We start from the raw sequence: 22,311 nt of genomic DNA, 5'->3' as shown, positions 1-22,311 counted from the left end.
CAGACTGACCGAGCTCCTGAGTTTTATGTCCCAAACCGTTTTCTAACATTTCATTTGAACAAAGGGCTCTGCCCCCCCAGAACTGTGGAGCTTGGTGCCCTGACCTGCACTCTGCAGTGTCCCCCTGGTCAGCTCACATGGAGGCAGCTCCCTCTCCCCCGTTCTGCTGACTCCTGGCTGCCCCTTCTCTGCTTCTGAAAAGCAACTTTGTGTGGACCTCAGCAAGGGCCCGGGGCAGGCTATGGGTTCCCCCTCCCACCTGCTGTGGCCGGGGAACTGACTTAGGGGCAGGTCATGCTGAGACTCCTGCTCGGGTGACCCAGACTTCTGAGCTCACTGCCCTCCCTGCGCCTGAGCATGCTGACTTCAAGTGGGGAGGGCCCTCTTGCATTCCTGTCTGGTCACCCCAGGAAGCTGAGTGGGAGGCTGAGAGGCTGTTTCTGTCACCAGGGGGCGGCAGCATCATTGGTGGGCATGAGCCAGGGGAGCGCCGGGGGATTAAAGCCGGCTTCGGCATCTGCAACTGCTTCCCTGAGGAGAAGAAGTGCTTCTGTGAGCCGGAAGACAGCCAGGGTGAGAGGGGCTAGGCTTCCCACACCTCCCTGAGCCCCAGCGAGCCAGGGAGGAAATTGCAGGAAGGCAAGTGAAACCAGGGAGACCTTCTCCTTCCCTCTGGGCCTCGATTCCCCCATCTGTGCACACAAGGAGCTGGATGGGGGCCTCTGTAGAGTGCCTTCTGACCTGAAGTTCTACTATAAAGACTGGGCTAGAAAATTAGTTCTTCCACCAAATAACAGCATCTGCTCAGATTGTCCCTGTGCAGGCCCTTGACGGCACACAGCACTGACTGACTGGGTCCCCACCCCAGCCAGAGCCTCCAGGTGCCTCTTCTGGGGCAGCAGGTGGTGGGTGGCATGGGCTCCACTGAGCTCATGGGAGCCCAGGGACACTTTGCTGGTATTAGAGGTGTTGCATGGTCCTAGGTCCTGAGCCACATTCCTCCACTTCCCCCTTTTTATAAAGAAAATACAAAAGATATGGGGAACACAGAGGAAGGATTTCACCTCCCCGCCTGCCCTCCAGGGCCAGCTGGCTGCAGTGCCGCCTTCCACGGTTGGTGCAGTGGGTGCACTACATCTGCTGTGTGACCTTGGGCAGGCTGCTTACACTCTCTGTGCCTCTCATTCCTTGTGTAAGAGAGTGGTAACCGTCTCCAATAGGGAAACCATACCTGATGGTACCTGCCACCCTCAGTGCTGTTGGAGTGTTGGCAGTTGTTCTCCTACCTTCACTCCAGCAGCACTTGCTGCCTGCTCAAAGTTTGTCACAGCCACCACTTCCGGGCTGCTGTGAACCTGGCAGGCCGGAGACCTGGCCGCGCTGCGGACCCCTCCTGGCCTGTGGCCCCTCACACACCCCTGCCCGCAGCTCTGCTGTGTGACGAACTGTGCCGCACAGTGATCGCAGCGGCCGTGCTCTTCTCCTTCATCGTCTCCGTGCTGCTCTCCACCTTCTGCATCCACCGCTACCACAAGAATGCCCACAAGCCGCCCATCGCCTCAGCCGAGATGACCTTCCGCCGGCCCACCCAGGCCTTCCCGGTCAGCTACTCCTCGGCCGGTGCCCGCCGGCCCTCGCTGGACTCCATGGAGAACCAGGTCTCTGTGGACGCCTTCAAGATCCCGGTGAGGTTCTACGGGAGGCAGCCCCTTCCAGAGGCCCTGCAGGTGGCGCTGGCCTCTGGTCTCCAGCAGCTGGAGGTGCAGACAGGAAGGGGCACGCAGGGCTCCTGCTGCGTGTCCTACAGCCCCCGAGAGGCTAGTGCATCCTTCCCTGCCGGAGGACACCGCAAGTGTTACAGTAACCCTGCTGCCCTCACCGAGCTGCCTTCCAGGGAGGACAGAGGGCAGGGGGCTGAGAGCATGGAGGCTGTTTAGCGGCTGGAGACCAAAGGGTGCTGATTTAGGTGGACTGAGATTTGGGCCATGAGGATACTGGGAGGTCAGGCTACGCTGTACCTGACAGAAGAACTGTCCTGCAGGCGCCCCAAGGGCTGCAGGGAGGCCCTAAAGAGTGATGTGGATTTTATTCTCAGAGGGTGGGGCCCCTGGGGGTTGGGGCTTGAGCAGAAGAGGCCCATGTTCTGCTTCATTTGTGCGGCCACTCTGTTGGGGAGTCTAAGGGAGGGTGCAGAAGTAGGAGCCCTGTGATGAGGCACTGTCCCCATCCAGGCGAGAAATGGTAGCAGGTTGGGGCTTGGCCAGGATGGCAGCGGCAGGAGGGGAGTCCATCCGCAGTGGAGGGAGGGGTTGCTGAGGGGCCTCTGAGGCGCCCATGGTAGAGCCAGGCCCCACGGCTCTGTGACCAGCCATCCAACAGGGAGTGCCAGCCAGAGCCAGCAGGCTTCCCGAGCCCCTTCTGCATGGGAGGGCCTGGACCTGTGGTCAGCCCGTGCTCCTCAGAGGCTCCCATGCTGGCCAAGCCTCCCCTCTGCCTGCCGTGCCCCTTCAGCCTTCTCGTCGGGAATTCCCTGAGGTGCAGGAAGCCAGGTTCTGGGAGGGGCTGAGGGAAGTGCTTAGAGCTGAGGGTGCATGGGAACAGAAGTGCCACCCATGAGGTTGGGCAGGGAGCACTGCAGTGGGTGCACTTCGGCAGGGGCCTCCAGGTGGGAAGCTCAGCACCTTTCTGTAAGAGGGTGGACCGCGAGGCCCTGGGGCCCTGGCAGTCTCCAGCTCAGGCTGGGGTTTATAGGAAGTGCCATCCAAGGGGTGCTCACCCCTGGTGAGAGTCTGGGCCGTGGAGGCAGTTCCCGGAGGTGGTGGCCACTGTGGCCTCCCTCCCGGCTTTCCTAGTTCCAATCACTTGGCAGGTGTGGGGGGGGGCATCTACAACCCTTGTCACCAGCAGCATTTCAGCCTCCAGAGAAGGCCTCTAGGATGAGCCATTTGATTCCTTTATATGCCCTGGTGGTTTGCAGTGAGGGGCACAGGAAGAGCACTTCTGGCAAGTGGACATGCACCACCCTCGGCCCATGTCACCTCTGGCCCGGAAGGCAGAGTGGCCAGAGCCCGATCTGAGGCCTGTGGGCCACACTGACCAGCTCTGGGGTCCTGGACACATTACTCAACCACTCGGCCTCAGTTTTCTCTTATATAAAGTGGGATGAGGCTGGCCCTGTGGTTGATTGGTTAAGTTCGCGCGCTTGCTTTGGTGGCCCAGGGTTTCACTGGTTCGGATCCTGGGCGCGGACATGGCACCGCTTGTCAGGTCATGTTGAGGCAGCGTCCCACATGCCACAACTGGAGGGACTCACAACTAAAATATACAACTATGTACTGGGGGAATTTGGGGAGAAAGAGCAATTTAAAAAAAAGGAAGATTGGCAACAGTTGTTAGCTCAGGTGCCAACCTTTAAAAAAAAATTAAAAAATAAAGTGGGGGGAATGATTTTGAACATTTTTAAGAGGATCAAGACGGTGATATTCATGCGTGCTTAGTGCATCTCTGTGTGCAGTAAATGGTTATCCAGTGCAGTGTGGAGGTGAGGACACCAGGGCAGTGATGACGAGGTTGTCAACTCTGACCCTGATTGTGGGTTCTCAAGGAACCCGAGATAACACCATGAGGCCCAGGAGCTGGCTGGGTGGTGCCCCTGGCCACGGTGCTGAGATTGGGCTTCCTCTGCAACCCAGATATCAGAAAGCATGGCTCTGGTCATCTGGGGGCAGCGGGTCCCCAGTGGTGTCATCCCAGTTGGTTGGGTGAGCCTGGCAGAGCACATTGTGAGCATCACCCTGAAATCACACCCATGCGCAGCTGCAGGGAGACTTGGGGAAGTGGATGCCCGGTGGTGGCACAGGAGGGGTGGTTCCAGACAGGCTTCAGCATCCCCAGTCAGAGTTCAAGAACATGGGGCCCAGCTGGGGGTCTGGTAAGGCATGTCAGAGTGCCCTTGAGTGGGCCTGGTGCATGGATGGGACTTCAGTGGAATGACAGGGAGGTGGAGGAGAGCACGGTGAGCAGGTATGTGCAGGTTCAAGGTGACAGCCAGCCCCATGGGAGGAGCAGCCTCTTCCACACGTCAAGTGGAGGTTCCCAAGGAGCACAGTGGTGCTTTTCCAGGGGCTACCATGCAGAGAAGTTACACTGGACACTTCTACCTGTAGCTGGGGGTCCTGGGCTGAGAGGCAACTTGGGCCGCTGGGGCCAGTTCGGTCCTCTTCAGGGTCCTGGGGATCTCTGGAGAGGGCACACCAGCGCCTGGGCTGCAGGCCAGTCAGCCCCTTGTGGGCCTGGTGTCCAAAGCGGAGGCAGTGTCAAGAGGCTTGGGCCTGACTCCCAGCAAAGAGGCCATACTCCCCTGTGAGCACCTGTGGGTGCTGAGTAAGCCCTGAGAGACAACGACATGGGCCTGGGGTGGCCCAGGACACCAGAGTCCAGGGCCGGTCCATGGCAACACCTGCCATGGGAGAGATTCATCATGTAACGGCACCTCAGGGCCCAACTGTGGGGTCCTGTCCTTGGGGGACATGGGTGGCCATCACCTACTGGTTCAGATGACAGTCAGTTTTCTGCACACTGGAGCCTGATCACCAGGGGCTTGTTTCTGGGTCTCCCCTCTTCCTGGCCTCTTACCCTTACTATCTTTCTCTCCTCTTCTCTTCTCTCCCTTCCTTCAACCCCAACGTAGGAGGATCCAAAGTGGGAATTCCCTCGGAAGAACTTGGTTCTTGGAAAAACTCTGGGAGAAGGCGAATTTGGAAAAGTGGTCGAGGCAACGGCCTTCAGGCTAAAAGGCAAAGCTGGGTACACGACCGTGGCTGTGAAGATGCTGAAAGGTACCTGTCCAGGCAGTGCACACAGGTGGCTCTGTCACATACACCTGCAGGAGCTCCTGGGGTGGATGAGGCCACTCCAAAAGCCAGGGCACAGGCAGCCAGCCTGGCACCTCCTGAAGAGCCTCCCATTGCTGTTCTGAGTGGCCACAGTCTGGGGACCCCCACTGTGCATGATGTGGGCTCGGGTGATGGGAAGCAGAGCAAGGACTTTCTTCCCTTGGAAGGTTCTAGAGTGGCTCTGTTTCTATACCAATGTTGGATAAAGATCTGAGATTTTAAAAATTTAAAAGCCTTTTGGTTTTGAATCGCCAGCTCTCTCCACCCCAGTCTGCCCCATTCATTCCTCTCAGCCAAGCATCCACTGGGGTCCTGGTGAAGAGACCGCCTGTTAGGACTGGCCCCTGCCCCCTAGGGCCCTGCCTTGCCTGATCCCCAGTGGCCCCCAGTGGGCCTACTCTACCCCAGTCTTGCCACAAGTGACCAGTCATGCCACAAGCTTGGCTCTGGGCGGACACACATGTACACGCACACACGCACACTCATACTCATGTTTTTCAGCAGAGATTGGGCGGATGCTCTCTGCCGTGGCCAGGCTCCACCAACCGAGGGAGGGCCCAGCAGCCGTGCGGCAGGCACAAGTTGACCGGTGCACATGCAGGTTCTAGTGCAGCAGTCGGGGGCCACATAGCGCAGAGTGCTTCTGGATGCTTACCCAGGCCCTCAGACTGAGGTCGCCCCTTGTCCGTGAGACCCCAGGCCCTAAGGGAACACAGTGAAGCTGGCCCCAGGCCACCCCCATGTGATCCATGGGGTCCCAATGCCCTGTCTCCCAGCTTTCTTCTTGTTTCCAGACAAGTCTGCAGCCAGAGGAGGTGGCATAGCACAGCTGGGCAGTGGACCACGTTGCAGCTGACCCAGAAGAACTATTTAGCCACAGCTCTGACTCCAGATACCTCCACACCCAGGCTCTTGGTGGGAGCAGAGCACAGCTCTTCCCACCCTTGGGATGCATGCACTCAGTGTGCAAGAGGACTTCTGTGAAGTCTCATGGTCTTCACCCTTCTCCAGGCCTCGCCCCCCACTGTTGAGTGCTTCATCATCGGGTGTTTGGGGACACCAGGGAGTCCCCTTACCTTCCCAGAAGGATTAATGGTGGGGGGCGGTCTCTGTGCACCACTGTCTTTAAAATAATGGTGATTGGAGGGAAATAATGCCACTTATACACACAGCCCAGCCCTGGGAGGCTTTCCGTGGAAAGATCCTGCTCATCTGGAAGTTTGCTCCTCAGGGATCTTACTCCCCAGAGGCAGATGAGGTCTCTGTCAGCCATCACACAGGGTCTTTGCGGGCCATGATCTGAAACTGGGTCGGATGTCTGAAGGAGATAACCATGGTCTGTGCAGACCTCTGGTGTGGGTCATGTGACCCAGCATGGTCACAGAAGGGGCTTCCAGGAAAGATTGGTTTGCAGCCTGCTCTGTTTCTATGCATTTCAGAGAACGCCTCCCCAAGCGAGCTGCGGGACCTCCTGTCAGAGTTCAATCTCCTGAAGCAGGTCAACCACCCACAGGTCATCAAGCTGTACGGGGCCTGCAGCCAGGATGGTAAGGCCAGCTGAGGGACGGGCAGCTGCCAGGCATAGGCCATAGGGCTCTGGGCCGCTCCATTCTTCCTCCTCTCCTTTCCCCATCCTCTCTTTCTCTGACCTCTGTTCTCTATCCTCCTGGAAACATGCTCTCTGGCTCTGGCCCCTGCCTGGAGCTTGCATCCTCCTGCATCAGTTAGAGGTCTGGGAGGAGCTGCTGCAGGAATTCCTGCATCAGGCCTCTGCTCTGAGTGCTCCCTGGGCCTGCTGGGGCTGCTCAAAGGTCTCTGGTGACTTGCTGGTTGTCAGCACTGTTCCAGGCAGATCTCCCAGGGCAGGGGGCTCCAGAAATAGATGGTGCCTCCTGGGCACTTACTAGGGACCAGGTGTGCCATAACCTCCAGGTGACCCCAACTCCAGCCCTACATGGCAAAGACATGTCACCATTTCTCACAGGACACAGAAGACCAGCCTGGTCTATTGGTTTTCCAAACCCACTCTGCCACCCAGGGGCTTCTCACTGTGTGCACATGCGTTGTGTGTGTTGAGGGTATGAGGGAGACAGGGAGCAAGCAGGGCGAGAGCAGCAGTGATGCAGGTCAGCACCAGCAGGACTCAGGGCTGGGCCTAGGGCAGGACTGCAGCCCAAGAGCTGCTGAGAGCGGGTGGGAGCAGGGAGCAGGTGGCCATGTGTGGATCCAGACTCTCTGCCTCCATTAGCTGTCCCCAGCCCATGCTGCAGCCGGACTGAGGATGTAGAAAAGCATGACATCCTAGCAGCCTCCTAGGGCAGCACTGAGCACATGGCAGTCTGCTGTGGGCACCCCGGGAGAAGGTCAGCTTTGGCACGGGCAGTGGAGAGGCAGAGAGCAAGTGATGTGAGAGTGAGCTGGGACTTAATGAGTCCTCGCGCTGCCCAGAATCCAGGCACTCACCACCCAGAGCAGGGCTGTGTCCATCTGCCCCCTTATTCATAGGGTGCAGAGCCTGCCCAGGAGCCCTGCAGGCTCTTCCATGCTCCAGGAAGCACCCAGAGCTGGTCTGACTTCCGCCTGCCCAGAGCCCCGCAGGCAGCCAGCCCACAGCCCCCTGTCTGCCCCCAGGGCCACTCCTCCTCATCGTGGAGTATGCCAAGTATGGCTCCCTGCGGGGCTTCCTCCGGGAGAGCCGCAAGGCAGGGCCTGGCTACGTGGGCAGTGGAGGCAGCCGCAACTCCAGCTACCTGGACAACCCCGACGAGCGGGCCCTGACCATGGGCGACCTCATCTCCTTCGCCTGGCAGATCTCTCGGGGGATGCAGTACCTGGCTGAGATGAAGGTATGTGCCGTCCCAGCCCGGCCCCCCACTGCCCGTGATGGGGCCCAGGTTTCAGGGGTTCCTACTATTGTCTTTCTCATAGCTTGTCCATCGGGACTTGGCAGCCAGAAATGTCCTAGTAGCTGAGGGGCGGAAGATGAAGATTTCGGATTTTGGCCTGTCCCGAGACGTTTATGAGGAGGATTCCTACGTGAAGAGGAGCAAGGTACCGTGTCCTGGGGTGTGCTGACCCGGGGCTCGCAGGCTGGATGGGGGGCAGTAGTCAGGGTGCCCGCAGGGGTGGGGCAGGACACTTAGAACATCTGGAGAGGGTAAAGCAGATTTTTAGCATCTAAGCTTCTAGCCCTTGTCCCCAAATCCTTTCCTGATCTTGGGTCCCCAGAGACCCAGTTCAGGACTCATCCCCGGGTCTGTTTCTTCTCTCCCTGAGGGCCATACCCACCCTTCCAGAGCTGCCTGCCAGGGAGCTGGGGCCGCATAGCTTCTCTTGTGTTTAGTCACAGTCACTGTTGAAGGTCACCTAAGGTTGCAGAAATACCCGTTCTCTTCTCTGCAGTTGTTCCTCTCACTTCTACAGAGTGAAAGGTCACCATTTCCTTTCTGTGTAACTTTAGCTCTTTACTCAGAGGACAGTAAAGTGAAATAAACCCAAGCTTGGCAGTCATTCTTTGCAGAAAGGAATGAACCACTTTGCAGGTGTAGGTTCCCCAAGAGAGGCCCTGGGAACCCCCAGCTGGGGGAGTTTGGAAGACACACAGGAGGCCCTGGAGATGGGGTCCAGAGATGCAGCATACGGTTCTTGGAAGCTTTCTCTGCAGTAGGTGGTCCAGGACCCTTCTGGGGACATCTGGTTCCCTGGCATTGTCCAGTTCCCTGTGGCATTGGTCTTGACCTTCTTAGTTCTGTTGCCCTCTCAGCCCATCTCCTGTAGCCTCCCTATGACAGACCAGACAGAGCCAGCTCACCAGAGCTGTGGGTGACCCAGCAGTCAGAACAGACGCTGCTCAAAAAAGAAAAACACAAAAAGGAACCGCTTACACTCCAGCTCTGCTCTGAGTGGTCGGGAGAAGCCCATGTGTTGTCAACGGCTGTGAGGATGATGTTCCATTTCTTTTGGGGTTTCCGTGGTGACAGCACATCTCAGAACTGCTGAAGGGGAAGCAGAGAGGGCTACTCCCTGCCCGTGGAGGGGCGTGGACAGAACCTTCCTGTGGGCGCACTGTCTGTCCTTCATGAAGGCCCTGTGTCACGGCATGGAGAAGCACAAGACATCCAAGCAGAAGAGCCACCTCAGCCCCTGGAGAGCAGAGGCTGCAGGCAGCGTTGTTACAGACACATGCCCCAGAAACAGTCATGGTGCTTAAGGACATAAATCCTGAGGAATGCTTTAAAGAGAAAGGAGTTACAGTAAATGTTGCATTAAAATCCGGTGCTGTCACTTTTTTATTGATTTGTGCCTTAAGACTTAAACCTATTGAAAAGCTGTTCTCAAGTTGCATTGGAAAGGTTTTGTTAGGTCTGATGCCAGCACCGCTGTGGTGGGGGGCACTCTTTCAGAGGATGCTAAAATGGCCCTGGATAAAATAAAAGGAAAAAACCGGCCCCAAGGCGTGTAAATAGATTTCTTCCCTCAGAGCTTCTCAGAAGAGGCTTTAGTGTGTTAGTTTGCGTCAGAAGTCCCCAGGATGGAAGCACTAGATGTTGGTTTCCCAAATTCGTTTGCCTTCAGAAATCAGGGGACATCTTGCTGGACAGTGTTCTTGGCCCACAACTTGGGCAACACTATCCAGGGCGCCCCAGAGCTTCCCAGATGCAGTCATAGGGGGATCTGGCTTGGGCTTGGTCTCAACTCCTTGGGTTTCTTCTCAGCAAGGATGTGCTGCATGACAAGCATGCCCTGTGTGGCTGTGGGCAGACCAGCTGACTCCCTCTGGCATCTCAGCCATGCTTGGGAGGGCCATGCTGTAGCTACGGCCCCTCCAAGGCTGTGCTGCCAGTTCTGTACCCAGGAACATTCAAGGTGTCATTATTCAGCATCCCTCAAGAGCTGGAAGTGCCTGGGACACGGCCCCACCCTCCTCTACATCCCCCTCCCCCATTTCTCAGGGTGTCAGAGAGACATTAATGCCTTTTTTTCCTCTCTCTCTTTAGGGTCGGATTCCAGTCAAATGGATGGCAATTGAGTCCCTTTTTGATCATATCTACACCACCCAAAGTGATGTGTAAGTGTGGGTGGAGCCTTGCTGGGGTGGAAATTATACACTTAAGGGGCCATGACGCCTGTCAGGAAGCTCAGCTGGGGAACAGTGCTGGCCTTGAGCGCCTGTCAGCTCATGCCACCCATCCACAGTGACCCCACCCAAGCTGAGGAGACTTTGTGTATTCATTCAGCAAATGGCCAGGGCCCAGGCAGTAGTTCTGAAAGCCACAGTGGAATGCGTGGAGCAGTAAGCAGGTGGCTGCAAATCCCCCTCTCCTCCCATCTCGTCCCACCCCCCCAATCTCCCTTCCCCTCTCCTCTCTTGGCATCTTAGTGACATACAGGCCGAGCCACAGTTCCCCTCCTGTGGGCCTGACATGGGCTGGGGTCAGACAGGTCCCCCTAGGACTTGGCCCCACCCGCAGGCTGGGGTGGCCTTGAGTGAGTTTCTTGGCTGGTGTGCCCCAAACTGCTCAGAGATGGGAATCAAAACTCAGTCTCCCAGGTCAAATTACAAGACTTGATAGTTTTCAAAAACACAGCAGACTTGTTTTTGAGTGTTCTGCTATCAACAAACATGCGTATCTTGAATAATGTAGGGTGTGAAAAGGCAGTTCTTAAATAGTTTTAAACAACTGCTTTCTGATTACAAAAGGTGACTGTAAAGCAATTGGAAAATGCAGAGAAAAGCATAATGGAGAGACTAAAAGTCACTTGGATCCCACCACCCCTAAGTAACTACGGCTGGCCCTCATAGGCATGGCCTTCTAGTCTTTTCCGTGGTGTGCAGTTAAATGTTTTTTATTAGTGTAAGTGGGCTCGTATGATAATGCTGTTTTCTGATACAATTTTGTGCCTACTTCACAGTAAATTTTCCCTCACAATTAAATATTTTTCCGTAGCAGTGCTTTTTTTCCCCCTAAGATTTATGAAAATTCCCAAGCATACATAAAAGGTGAAGGAATTGTGCAAGGAGCCCTGTGCCCCGTGGCCTAGGTCCCCACCTCACGTTTGGCTACTCTGTGCCATCTCTGGGGCTTCGGCACATCACTTTGAAGCCAGCCAGGTGCCCCTTGTGGGTGTGGGGGCCGAGCTCAGGCAGGGGCTTGGCAGGGCTTCAGCATCAAAGGGGTGGCGTGGGGCAGGCAGATGCTCGTCCCCACCTCCATTCCACATCCATCTGTGCAATTGGCAGGCCCAGGATGAAACCCATGAGCAGTTGGGCCTGGGCTGTTCTCTGCACTGGGGACTGATGGGGTCAGCAGCTATTGGGGGGATGGACATGTGGGCCACATGGAGGGCACTACAGGCCCAGTGCAGCCACTCACTGATCGTCTTGCTCCCCACAGATGGTCCTTTGGTGTCCTGCTGTGGGAGATTGTGACCCTGGGGGGCAACCCCTATCCTGGGATTCCTCCTGAGCGGCTCTTCAACCTTCTGAAGACAGGCTACCGGATGGAGAGGCCAGACAACTGCAGCGAGGAGATGTGAGCAGGCTTTGCCTTGGCCCAACCTCCCTTGGACATGGACACGCTGGATTTTAGAGGAAAGGGGACACGTGCACTCATTTCCTTCCCCACTCCTGAGCATCCCTGGGCACTGGCCCAGAGTGAGCTGGGTGGTGGGTAGTGACAGGGCAGAGCATGACAGGTCAGAAGTCTGAGAACCGGCCTCAGGCATGACGGCAGATGCTGAGGACCCCAACTCCGCTGGGGGCTGGTTGGGCTTCCTTGGGGGACTTACAAGGATGAGGGGGAGCAGGGCTCAGGTAGGAAGGATGAGAGGGCACTTCAGACTAAGGTTGCCGCTCTCGAGCCCCAGGCCAGAGACCTATCGCCACAGGACACTCAGGGAGGGCCAAGTAATTCAGAATGGCCCAAGGGGTGTGTACTAGGGAGTGGCCAAGTGGAAGCACAAAGTCAGGCACGGGGAGCCTGGACTTCAGCCCAAAGGCATCAGAGTCTTCACCCACTGTAGTTGGTGGTCGGTGGTCTGTCAGATGATTCTCAGAGGACAGGTTGAGAACACATGAGAAAGGGGCCATCCACAGGCAGAGACAGGCTGGGCCATCCATCCCACAAAGTCTGTTGTGCACTTGCCACGTGCCAAGCTTGGGGCTAGAAAGGGGACTGCAAGGGTGAGTAGGTACTGCCTCCCTGGCTGGCCTGGGCTGGTAGCCAGCTGACCCAGCGTGCACCCACACAGCAGCCCTGGAAGCCCTGCTGCCGTGCCAGGGGTGTGATTGGCAGAAGTTTTTGTTTGTTTGTTTCCACACCCAGTTCATCCTTTGTAAGAGTTTTAAGGACTGTATTTCCCTCTCAGCCACCATAGTGGGCGCGGCATCCCGTCAACTGTTTACCAGTGTCTCTGAAAGGGAATTGAAAACAAATCTTTCTGAAGGGAAGGGAAGCTTCCAGGATGCTGGACCACAGCATGTGGTGCCTGGAGCTTCCAATGACCCCTCAGACCCTGGCCCAGCTCAGAGAAGGATGTCAGTGATGCATAAACTTTGGGGTTTGGAAACAGACCCCCTGGGTCCAGGGCACTGTGCTGGGTGTGGTGCTGTGATTGGATGGTCCTTGCTGGGTTATAACTGCCCATCTGCACTTCCCGCCAGGTACGGTCTGATGCTGCAGTGCTGGAAGCAGGAGCCAGACAAGAGACCAGTGTTTGCTGACATCAGCAAAGACCTGGAGAAGATGATGGTTAAGAGCAGAGTGAGTACCTGGAGCCAATTCCTGGTGCTGGCCACTCACAGGCTGAACATGGCACTGGGCGGATGCCAGCCTCACCCCAAGGCAATGGTTTTAGGTCTGTGGAGCTCCCAGTGCAGGGGTAGAGTGAGGCTGTGCAGAGGGAGATGGTCGTGCTGTCGTCTGAGGGCAGCCAGCAACTGAACCCTTCTCTTTCAGCCAGGCCCCTTGGGCTTTTTTTCAAATCATGAATAAACCAAGATTATTAGTTTGATGCTTAGGAAGAACTCTCCACACACAGAGTGGGAGGAAAATATTTTAAAGCCAAATAAAGTCATTTTCAATAATGGAACATGAGAAAGTAGAGTTGAAGTGGGTGTCTTAAATTCAGATGCTTTGAGGGACCCAGCTGGGGGTGGGAAGTGACTAAGGAATGGTGGGGACTGTGACAAACGTGAGCACGCCAGCCCCCTCTAAAGAACCCCTCACTGTAGCCGTATGTAACCTATAGGAATATGAGTGCCAGCATGTCAGATCTTCTGAATTTTAAGGGATATTTTTGTTGTTTCCAGTTTTTAATGTTAGCAACTCATTTAAATTCCCAAAAGCTCAGTGTGGGCCAAACAAAACATATCTGGGAGGCTAGTTTCAGCCCCTGTGCCTACAGTTTCCAACTCTACAGCTAAATTTGAGAGTCAACAAAGTTTTAACTCATTTATTGGGCAATTGCTGCATACCGTATTTTGTCTTAGGTGCTGGGGATACAAGTAAACAAGACAGGCACAGACCTTGCCCTGGGGTTTCATCCTTACATTGACACATTTACTAAAAGTTGTTATTTCTTCTAACACAAAAGCAAGATGCATGGTCCAGTCCACTTTTAACAAACCTAACGTCAGTGTATCGCTTGGGCAAAGCTGCTGAATCCTGTGAATCCAGGGTTGTCCTAAAATAAGTAATAGCTGATGCCAAAAGAGCTGGCCTTCCTCGAATAGTATTGAGAAACAGCCAGAAAAACGTCGGAACTGTTCTTTTACGCATTTAACCAGGGCAGTGGAAGTAGTACACACTTGAGAATCGTCATGCTTGGGAGCTGAAGCCTATAGCAGTATCCTGTGCAGAACCCACATCAGTGGCTTCAGATTTCTGGGTCCTGACTGATGTTCTAGACAGCAAGGGTCCTTGGAGGAAAGCTGAAAAGTGTCCAGCAGATTGGGGTGCTTCTTGGCACTCCCACATGAGTAATGGGGCTGCAGCTAGCTCTCCCAGAGCCTTGGGCATTGTCAACAGGCTGGTTCCCCAGGCTCAGGTCTTGCTGAGAGGCCAGTAGGCCAGTGTGGGATGGGACTCAGCCAGGGCTTCTGCACTTGGGCAGAGAGGGGCCGGGGCATGTCTAGTAGTAGCCCGTGCCGAGGTAGTGATCAACCATCTCTCTCTTCCAGGACTACTTAGACCTGGCTGCGTCCACCCCGTCTGACTCCCTGCTCTACGACGATGGCCTCTCGGAGGAGGAGACGCCCCTGGTGGACTGTAATAATGCTCCCCTCCCTCGAACCCTCCCCTCCACGTGGATTGAAAACAAACTCTATGGTAGAATTTCACATGCATTTACTAGATTCTAGCTACATTGTTCCTCTCTGCACTGTCCTTACTCTCTGTAATGCTTTTTAAGAGTGTTTCTGGTCTGAATGAAACCAAAGTCTGCTCTGAACCTTTTTCTTTGTAAATGTCTGACTTTGCATCTGTCTACATTCAGGCATTTTTGCAACTGTGTTTTTTTAAAAGGATGTGAAAATGTGTAATAACCACACTGCCCAGCAATTTAAGATGATGGATGAGGAGAAAGAGAGCAGGGCAGACCTCTCAGGGGATATTGAGAAAATGACGAATAAGTCCTTTCTGGGGTGGATATCAAGTCATAGTACTTCTAATTTAACTACTGGGATAAATTTACCCAATCTGGGGAGGCATTTAATTTAGAAAGAGTAGCCGGCACACCCTGCCTGCACTGAGAGCACAGACAGTGGGCCCCCTAGACCCCGTCTGGGCCGGCAGGTGGCTCTTGGAGGCCACCGGTGCTGGGGAACAGTGTCCGGCCTTGGCCCCAGCCATGTGTCCCTCCTCAGGGAGGACACACGCAGACTGCTGTTTTCACATCCTTTGCATTAGTCACTGTCATGATGGTTGTCATTTATGAAGTCAGTGCTAAAAGCTAGAGCAAATGCTTTTTGAAAGAACATAGTCCGTGGTGCTTTGGTCTTGCAATGGACAGTAAATACGGTTCTTGCCAAAACTCCTTCTTTTGTCTTCAATTAAATACTTGAAATTTTTTTCTGTTTCCTACCTTTATCATTAATCGTTCTGAAGTCTTGGAGTTGCAAGCCTTTCTCAGCTGAGATGGTTCCTTTTGCATGCCTCCTGAGTCACGGGTTCCTTGCTGGCTTTGGGTCTAGGGCTGCACGCCACTTGTCATGTCGACGCTGTAGGGCTCGCCTGCGTGCGCCCTTGATTTGGAAGATCCTCTCCTCCGTGGTAGGCCTGGGTGGAAGACAAGTAGGCATCTTTACTTTAGAGAATTTCTATAGAAGCTTCCTGCTGCAGTAAGCCATTTAGTACAGCAACGTGCTGATGCTTTATGCTGCCTTCGTAAAAAGAGTTAAACAGGTCAACAAATACGTTTATCAGATTTGAGAGTTTGAAGCTCATACAAATCAAAATTGGTAGTTTCTGTTATGTTACAGTTACCAAGAGAGCACGTGACATTTCCCCTAAATATAACAGTGTTTTGGAAACCTGGAACAAGAAACCATTCGTGTAATTGGCACAGAAACCAGAAGTTTGGTTTGAACCTCAAAGGGAGTTTTGCCAAGGCCTTACTGTCTGCACATGAAGTTTTGTTCTTCAGTGCAGAACAAATGATCTGTTTTCATTTTTAGGCATGTCAGACCCGAACTGGCCTGAAGAGAGTCCTGTACCACTCACGAGAGCCGATGGCACTAACACTGGGTGTCCGAGATATGCAAATGATAGTGTATATGCTAACTGGATGGTTTCACCCTCAGCGGCACAGTTAATGGACGCGTTTGATAGTTAACATTTCTTTGTGAAAGGTAATGGACTCACGAGGGGGAGAACATGCCGAGAACGGAAGGTCTGCTGGCCCCTAGCAGACGTAGCGCCCTGGACGAGGGTCCTGAGTCCAGCATTTAGGGACTCCTTTCTCTTCAGCCCTCGGCAGTGTCCAGTGTTGGTCTGTGTTCATCAGTGACCACCACATACTCTGTGCTTACACATGTGAGTCCCTCACTCACTGCCTGAACTGTTTGATTTTTCTGGTTGCCAGCAATCAAGGCAACAAGATTTAAACCTGAAGCACACACACACAAGGCAGCAGGAAAAAAACTGGCCAAGCAACAGAATAAAAGACATCTCATAGTGGTGTCCAAGTGGTGTCAAAGCCCTGCCAGGGCTCGGGGGGAAGCGGGGACTGCCGGACAGGCCTTGGCTCAGCATTTGAGAACCTAGGGAATGGTTTTTTAAAATCATGTAACCTTTTCTTAGGAAGACATTTGATTTTTATCATGATTCAGATAATTCTTAGATTTAGCACAATGGAGAGATTGGATGCCATATTTGCTACGTAGATAGGTGGCATGAGGGGAGAGGGCCCACAAATCCCATTAGTCCCCAGATGAGAACAGTACAAAGAAAAGGGGCTCATGCGTGGAGTGGCCTCCAGTCCGAGGATTGCTGACAGCAGAGACTTGGCTGCTGTGAATCCCACCCCCGCCAGCCTTCAGTACAGGGCACATGTCCAGCACCAAAAAGTGGTGGCTCATCTCACACATTAGGAGTGGGTGGAGCTAGTGCTCAGTTTAAAGGGACAGCTCAGCTAGTTATGTTGGAAGTTGCATTGACAATGACCAAAGACTGCTACACCTCTGATTACAGTTCTGATGTGGAAAAGACAATGTTTTGGCTCTTATAGAGCTTGTGTGAAAACGTACATGTATCCATTTTTCCTGTGTTTGTAACTTAACGCTGCTATAGCAAGCCCATTTTTGTTTCTTAGTTTCTGACCATGACTCATAAGCTTCTTGTCATTCTTCACTGCTGGTTTGTGGTCACAGACACTCAGCACTCCTCCCATCTTGTGGGGGTGACTTTCGGGAAGCCCCAGCAGCGCTTCTGTCTGTCTCGGCACTGTAACTTTGCAGGAGAGGGTCGTTACCAAAACACTGCCTAGTCTTCAGACTTAAAGCACTGTGAAAGGACTTACAGTAGCCCCATTAAAATACTGTGTTTTATAGGCATTTCACAAAAGCAGTAAGATCATGGCATTTTTGTGGCCAAGAAGGCTTCATTGAGTATGTCTCAGAGCCTCATGCTGCGTGTGTGTATATATATGTACACACACCCAGAGAGAGAGCTGGAAAAACACTTACTGGAGATGTAACGTGGCTTTAATTGGGGCCATTTTTCAGATACACTGTGATAAATTCTTTTACAAATATCTAGCGGTAAACTTTTGGTTTTCAGATGTGCTTAATGATAGTCTTATTAAATAAGGACAAACTCTCTCAAATTATTAAAAATGCCTACCCAATAAGTGTGAGTTGCTCAGCAGGTTTGTTCTCGGCAGAATGAGAACTTCAGCTCTAACTGGCTGACCCAGTGACGAGGAATTAACCCTTGACTAATAATCTGTCTATTCCTGAGTTATAAAAGTACTCATACTTACTAGTCCTAGCAGACAGAATTTTCATATGCATATATGCAGAAGTTACTAAGTGCTAAGTATTTCTGAGTATTAAGTAGCAATCTGTCAGTTATTAAAATTTGTAAAATCTATTTATGAAAGGTTCTTAAACCGTACCATGTTAATTTGTTTTTGTAATCAAGATAACTAATAAAATAATTTCAGTTATGTAAATAAAATCACATATCATAAAATGTGTAAACTTCTTTTCTCTTTTTAACTTCCTAGTGGGAAACATCAGACTTCTGATTTTGAAGTTTCAATACAAGGATTCAAATATCACAGGAGAATCTGTTGTGGTAACCACCCAGGAAGTAATAGGGACCGAAGGCCTAGGAGGCTCTTGGTGATGCTATTGATTTGTTTTGCACAATATGTATGTGAATAGGCACATTTATAATAACTGTTAAAAACTCACTAATTCTGCCATTCGGGAATTCCTTCCCTAGGATAGAGCAGCAGCCAATGTCGAGTTCAGGTATTTGCAGTTCTCTATCAAGTTGCTTGCTGCTTATTCCTTGAAGCTGGAATTGGACAGTTGTGGGAGAGAGAATGTAAAATGTGTAGTCATGACTGAAGGTCCATTAGAAGTTGGAGGAAAAATTTTGCCCTGAACCACTCTGAAGCTTAAAATACCAAATGCTTCTGTTTATGTCTTCCTGTTGGGTTGTGTAGGAATTCTACGAGCTGCTCCTCAAATGCCTGCCAAGGAGCAGGTGGATCAGTCAGCCAACATGAGTTATTACCAACATAAATCTGATTTACGGTTGCATCGTGCATTGGATGCTGAGGGCCCGTGTCATTTTCTGGGTGCGTACATAAGCATATGCACACACAGGGGCTGCCTCAGGCCCACAGTGCCACAGCTCCTGGCCCTCACCATCTGCATCTACTCTCAGCTTCCTCTTTCAACCTGGACCACAGGGACTGGAAATAAATGTGATTTCTAGGGTCTGTTATTTGCTGCAGTCTCTACCTCTGAATGTTTAGAAACCCACGCTGAGAAAAGCTAATAGTAAAATACTAAAAGCCCCTTTTTCAAGAGCAAAGAACTTCCATTAGGAGTGTTTGTGTGTGTTTGGTTGGTTTATTTCTCTTAAAAAGCACATTCTCCACCAGCCTCCATGAAGGATTCCTTCCCACCACAAAGCCAGCTTATCTGGGTAGAAATGTAGTTGAATATAATATCTGAGAACTGGGTTTGGACAAATACTTTATATATAAAAGAAAACTTGGAAAGAAAGCATAATTTCCTCCAGAATAAAGAAAGGAGTTTTCCCCCAGCAGAGCAGTGAATGGGGTCCTTCCCTCTAGATCTTATTCACTTGTAGGATATGTAGCTGGTGGTATTTAAGGTGGTTCTAGGAAGTGCCTAAGAAATCCTTGCCTCTGTGGCCCTGGACAGGACATAGTAAACGTGGTTCCAAAGGACACGTGCAGCGTGGGGGCGCGCGCCTCTCTGGTCTTCAGCTTGAAGATGCCAGGGAGCTTGTCCTCTGCTCCTGTGCCCACACAGACAGAAAACGCCCCTCTCCACTGAGGCTGCCTGCCCTGGCCCGGTCCCTTCTCCACAGCAGCAGCCTGGATGGCCCCGTGAGAACTTTGTCGAGTCTCACACCTCTTTAGGGAGCTGGGACTCACATGAAGGATTCTCAGCTGAGATCATGAGAAACTAGAACCTGTATGCGGAGAATGTTTCAATTTGGGGTACACTGCCATGTCCTGCAGCCTGGGCCCAATGGGTGGCTGTGTAACAGCTAGGAGAAAAAGCTTCACCCCCAGAGTTAAAGAGGTGCACACTGCGAACGTCTGAAAGAAATCACAGTTAATCGTTGCAACTCAGGTTTCGATTCCTATGTTAAGCGACAGGATATTTTTGCAGATGTTTCTGGGATGTGTTAAATCACAGGGCCTGGCCAATTGAGATCTCTCAGCGGGAGCCAAGGCCAGGGATCTGTGACAGGGAACCCATCTTGGCAGCTACCGGGACGTCAGTGTCACAGAGAACTGGGCCAGGCTGAATGGAGGGAGTTGGGACCCAAGACGACTGCAACCACTGTGACTTCAGGAGTTCTGTGCCACACCAGGAGAGACCATGATCCTGCACCCTTTCAGATGACACTGAGCAATTCAAGTTCAAAATTAGTGTGAGGTAAATCAGGCAAGGTAAGAAAAGTGCATTCTAAAACTAAAAAAAAAAATCCTCATTTTTGAGAAGGAAACCATTTTGATATGTCATACACAGATAATACTTACTATGCAAATTGCCAATTTCTTGAATAAAAATGTGAAGTTCATTTTAAGTGTCTGTGTTTTTATTTATCTTTGTCAATTTTGCAAACAGTGCCAGAGTAAACCGTATCCTTTTTGGCTGCTCTTGTTTCTCACCTGGACTCCAGTCCTCTTCTGCACTTGTCATTTTCCCCACGGAGGAAAGTCATTCCTGTAGGTTGGGAAGGGTCCCACCCAGGAGAAGGAAGAACATGAAGCTGCCTCTTGCTACTTGAGGCAAGAGACTTTGTCTGGAGGACTGCGGGAGGCCCATGTGATTCCTGTGTCAGAGCCTCTGACCTCGGAGGCTCCTCTCACCCAGGGCGTGTGACTTGCTCCATATTTTGTGCCTCTATTCTGAGAGTTTCAAAAAGCTTGAAGATTTTCCTAGTGGCCCTGTGGCCCCAGGACATGAGAGGCCAAGAGCACGCCAAGGGTTAGGGGGACTTTATGAGTGTCTGGAAAGAAAAGTAAGATTAAAGGAAGTGACTTTTTAAGAGTAGGAGTGACACAGAGGATGAAAGGACTCTGGTCTCTCACAAGAGAGTCAACGAAAGAAGTAAAGGAAGTGTTGTAGTAGAAAATTATATTTTTTAAGAGAGGTCCAATTATCTATAATCCTTAGCTTTGTCAAAATAAATAAAGACCACCCAAATGAGAACAAGCAGAAGTTATTTATTCTGAACTTGCCATAGCAAGGGAGTCAGCCACCATCACTTGTTTTTGGCAGAGACTGAAAGGCAGGCAGAGGAGAGGCTTCAGGTATGCTGTGATTTGAGATTGTTGGCACGAGGAAGCTGGAGATAGGCTAACTAGAAGCTGGGTGCCTTACGTGATTCACTTGGGGAACATATTTGGTTTTCTCTGATTGGTCCTGAGTTGGAAACGGGAAAAAATAGGGAAGCCAGCAGTCACTGACCAAGTCCTGACCATTCTGGGCTGGTTACTGCAGAGATTGTGTGTCAGAGTTCTTTGGTTTGTGTGGTCTGGTCACTGTCTGTTTGCATATTCAGTCCTCCCTTTTGGTCATTTTTTTGCTTGTGAGAGGTTGACGACTTCAGGGAAATCTAGGAATCCAGATCTTCACTGCTTAGAGATTGATGGTTCAGTCATCTCCATGGCCAACTGTATCATGAGGTCTTCTTAACCTTTCTGTTGTATCATCATGGTGATCATCTGATGAGGAAGTGGCTGTGCAAAAGCATTTCAGACCCTGGATAGAATGCAATGGGCCAGTATCATGACCACCATGATGAAAACAAGAACAGTTAATCATCCTTGTAAGGTGCTTTGAACCAAGAACCCCAACCCAGGCCAAAGATAAATTGCATAAAGGCCATGAAGATCAACCTTAGAGAGCCAAGTAGCTTTGCCTTATATAGCCTGTCTCACCTGCCCTGTTTCACTGATCCACCAACAGTATTAGGAATGGCATGGACCATAACTAACCAACATGATATTTGGAGCAGTGCGACTGTCCATCACTACTCATGCCAATCAGTTGAGACTGATCTGTGTTTCATCTAGGAAAGAAATGGTATTGCTAATGACTTCTGCCAGAGTTAGTGATAAGTTTCTTACTGTCCTATATGTATGATTCCCACCTGATGGGAAATCTGATTGTTCTCATAAACAGTGAGTCAGTAATTCCCCTGGGTAGAGTACTGAATAATCAAGGGTGGCTTCATTTTGGAGCTCATGTCTGAGTTGCAATTTTCAGCCTTGGTGACTTATAGGGTTTGTGTACAGACAAGTCTTGGAATACTATTCCTAACATACATGAGATGTTATTCTGAAGAAAACAGAACCAGGTATCCTGACCAAAATGGTGTAGTATCTGCTAGGGATACATAGAGATCTAGGAAAAAAGAAGTTGTTCATGACAAGGCCAGAACCAGGCCTTCCATTAGCCGGGTTACATACTTAGATCTCTAATGGTCTCTTATAAATAGTGACAAGTATTTGACTCATCACCCAGTGAAGGTTGTTGAATTCAAATTTAGAATTCCCTAGGGTGTGATCAATAGATTGTAATAATTGGTTCTTTTTCTGGGAGAGAAGAATACTAGCAGTCACAGGCTAGCTTGTTTAAAGTCTTTGATCCATGTTGCTGCAAATGGTGCCGCCATGAGGCATTACGAGAATTATTCCCTTTTGCCTTCTTTGATGAGACTGGAATTTCCCAGATGTTTTCATCAAGTGAGTCTGGTGGTGGATGCGGATTGAGCAGGCAGTAAGATCTAGGACAGTGGCTACTGTTTGGAATAATCTAACATTATTAGAATTAGAATTAGCATTAGAATTAGCAATGTTCTGATGTAACAATTGTAATTACAGGAAAGACAAAAGAGGAAAAAGGTCATTACTGGTAGATGGCAACCAGGGGTCTATAGAAAATGAGAAGAAGAATGGTTACAAACAAGTAATAAAAAAAACAAACAGGGGCCAGCCCCATGACCGAGTGGTTAAGTTGGCGTGCTCCACTTCGGCAGCCCAGGGTTCACTGGTTCAGATCCTGGACACGGACATGGCACCACTCATCAGGCCATGTTGAGGCGGCATCCCACATAGCACAGCTAGAAGAACCCACAACTAAAAAATACAACTATGTACTGGGGGGATTTGAAGAGAACAAGCAATTAAAAAA

General features: G+C 51.5%; 1 protein-coding gene across 1 annotated transcript in view; it reads left to right on the top strand.

Annotated features, from left to right (window-relative positions):
- Positions 1-16,941, top strand: part of RET (ret proto-oncogene) — a 53,882-nt gene extending 36,941 nt beyond the window's left edge. Inside the window, exons 10-20 of the mRNA XM_014841474.3 lie at positions 451-573; positions 1,429-1,685; positions 4,691-4,838; positions 6,335-6,442; positions 7,527-7,741; positions 7,824-7,946; positions 9,893-9,963; positions 11,291-11,428; positions 12,559-12,658; positions 14,077-14,224; positions 15,571-16,941. Coding sequence (XP_014696960.1) covers positions 451-573; positions 1,429-1,685; positions 4,691-4,838; positions 6,335-6,442; positions 7,527-7,741; positions 7,824-7,946; positions 9,893-9,963; positions 11,291-11,428; positions 12,559-12,658; positions 14,077-14,224; positions 15,571-15,728 — 1,589 coding nt within the window. The 3' untranslated portion in view covers positions 15,729-16,941. The remainder of the gene's footprint in view (positions 1-450; positions 574-1,428; positions 1,686-4,690; positions 4,839-6,334; positions 6,443-7,526; positions 7,742-7,823; positions 7,947-9,892; positions 9,964-11,290; positions 11,429-12,558; positions 12,659-14,076; positions 14,225-15,570) is intronic.
- Positions 16,942-22,311: the final 5,370 nt, after the last annotated feature.

The sequence above is a fragment of the Equus asinus genome, chromosome 2 (genome assembly GCF_041296235.1).
Source record: "Equus asinus isolate D_3611 breed Donkey chromosome 2, EquAss-T2T_v2, whole genome shotgun sequence".
In the NCBI taxonomy this organism is placed as follows: domain Eukaryota; kingdom Metazoa; phylum Chordata; class Mammalia; order Perissodactyla; family Equidae; genus Equus; species Equus asinus.
The sequence above is the reverse complement of the archived record's forward strand: the minus strand, read 5'-3'. Positions and strand labels throughout refer to the sequence as shown.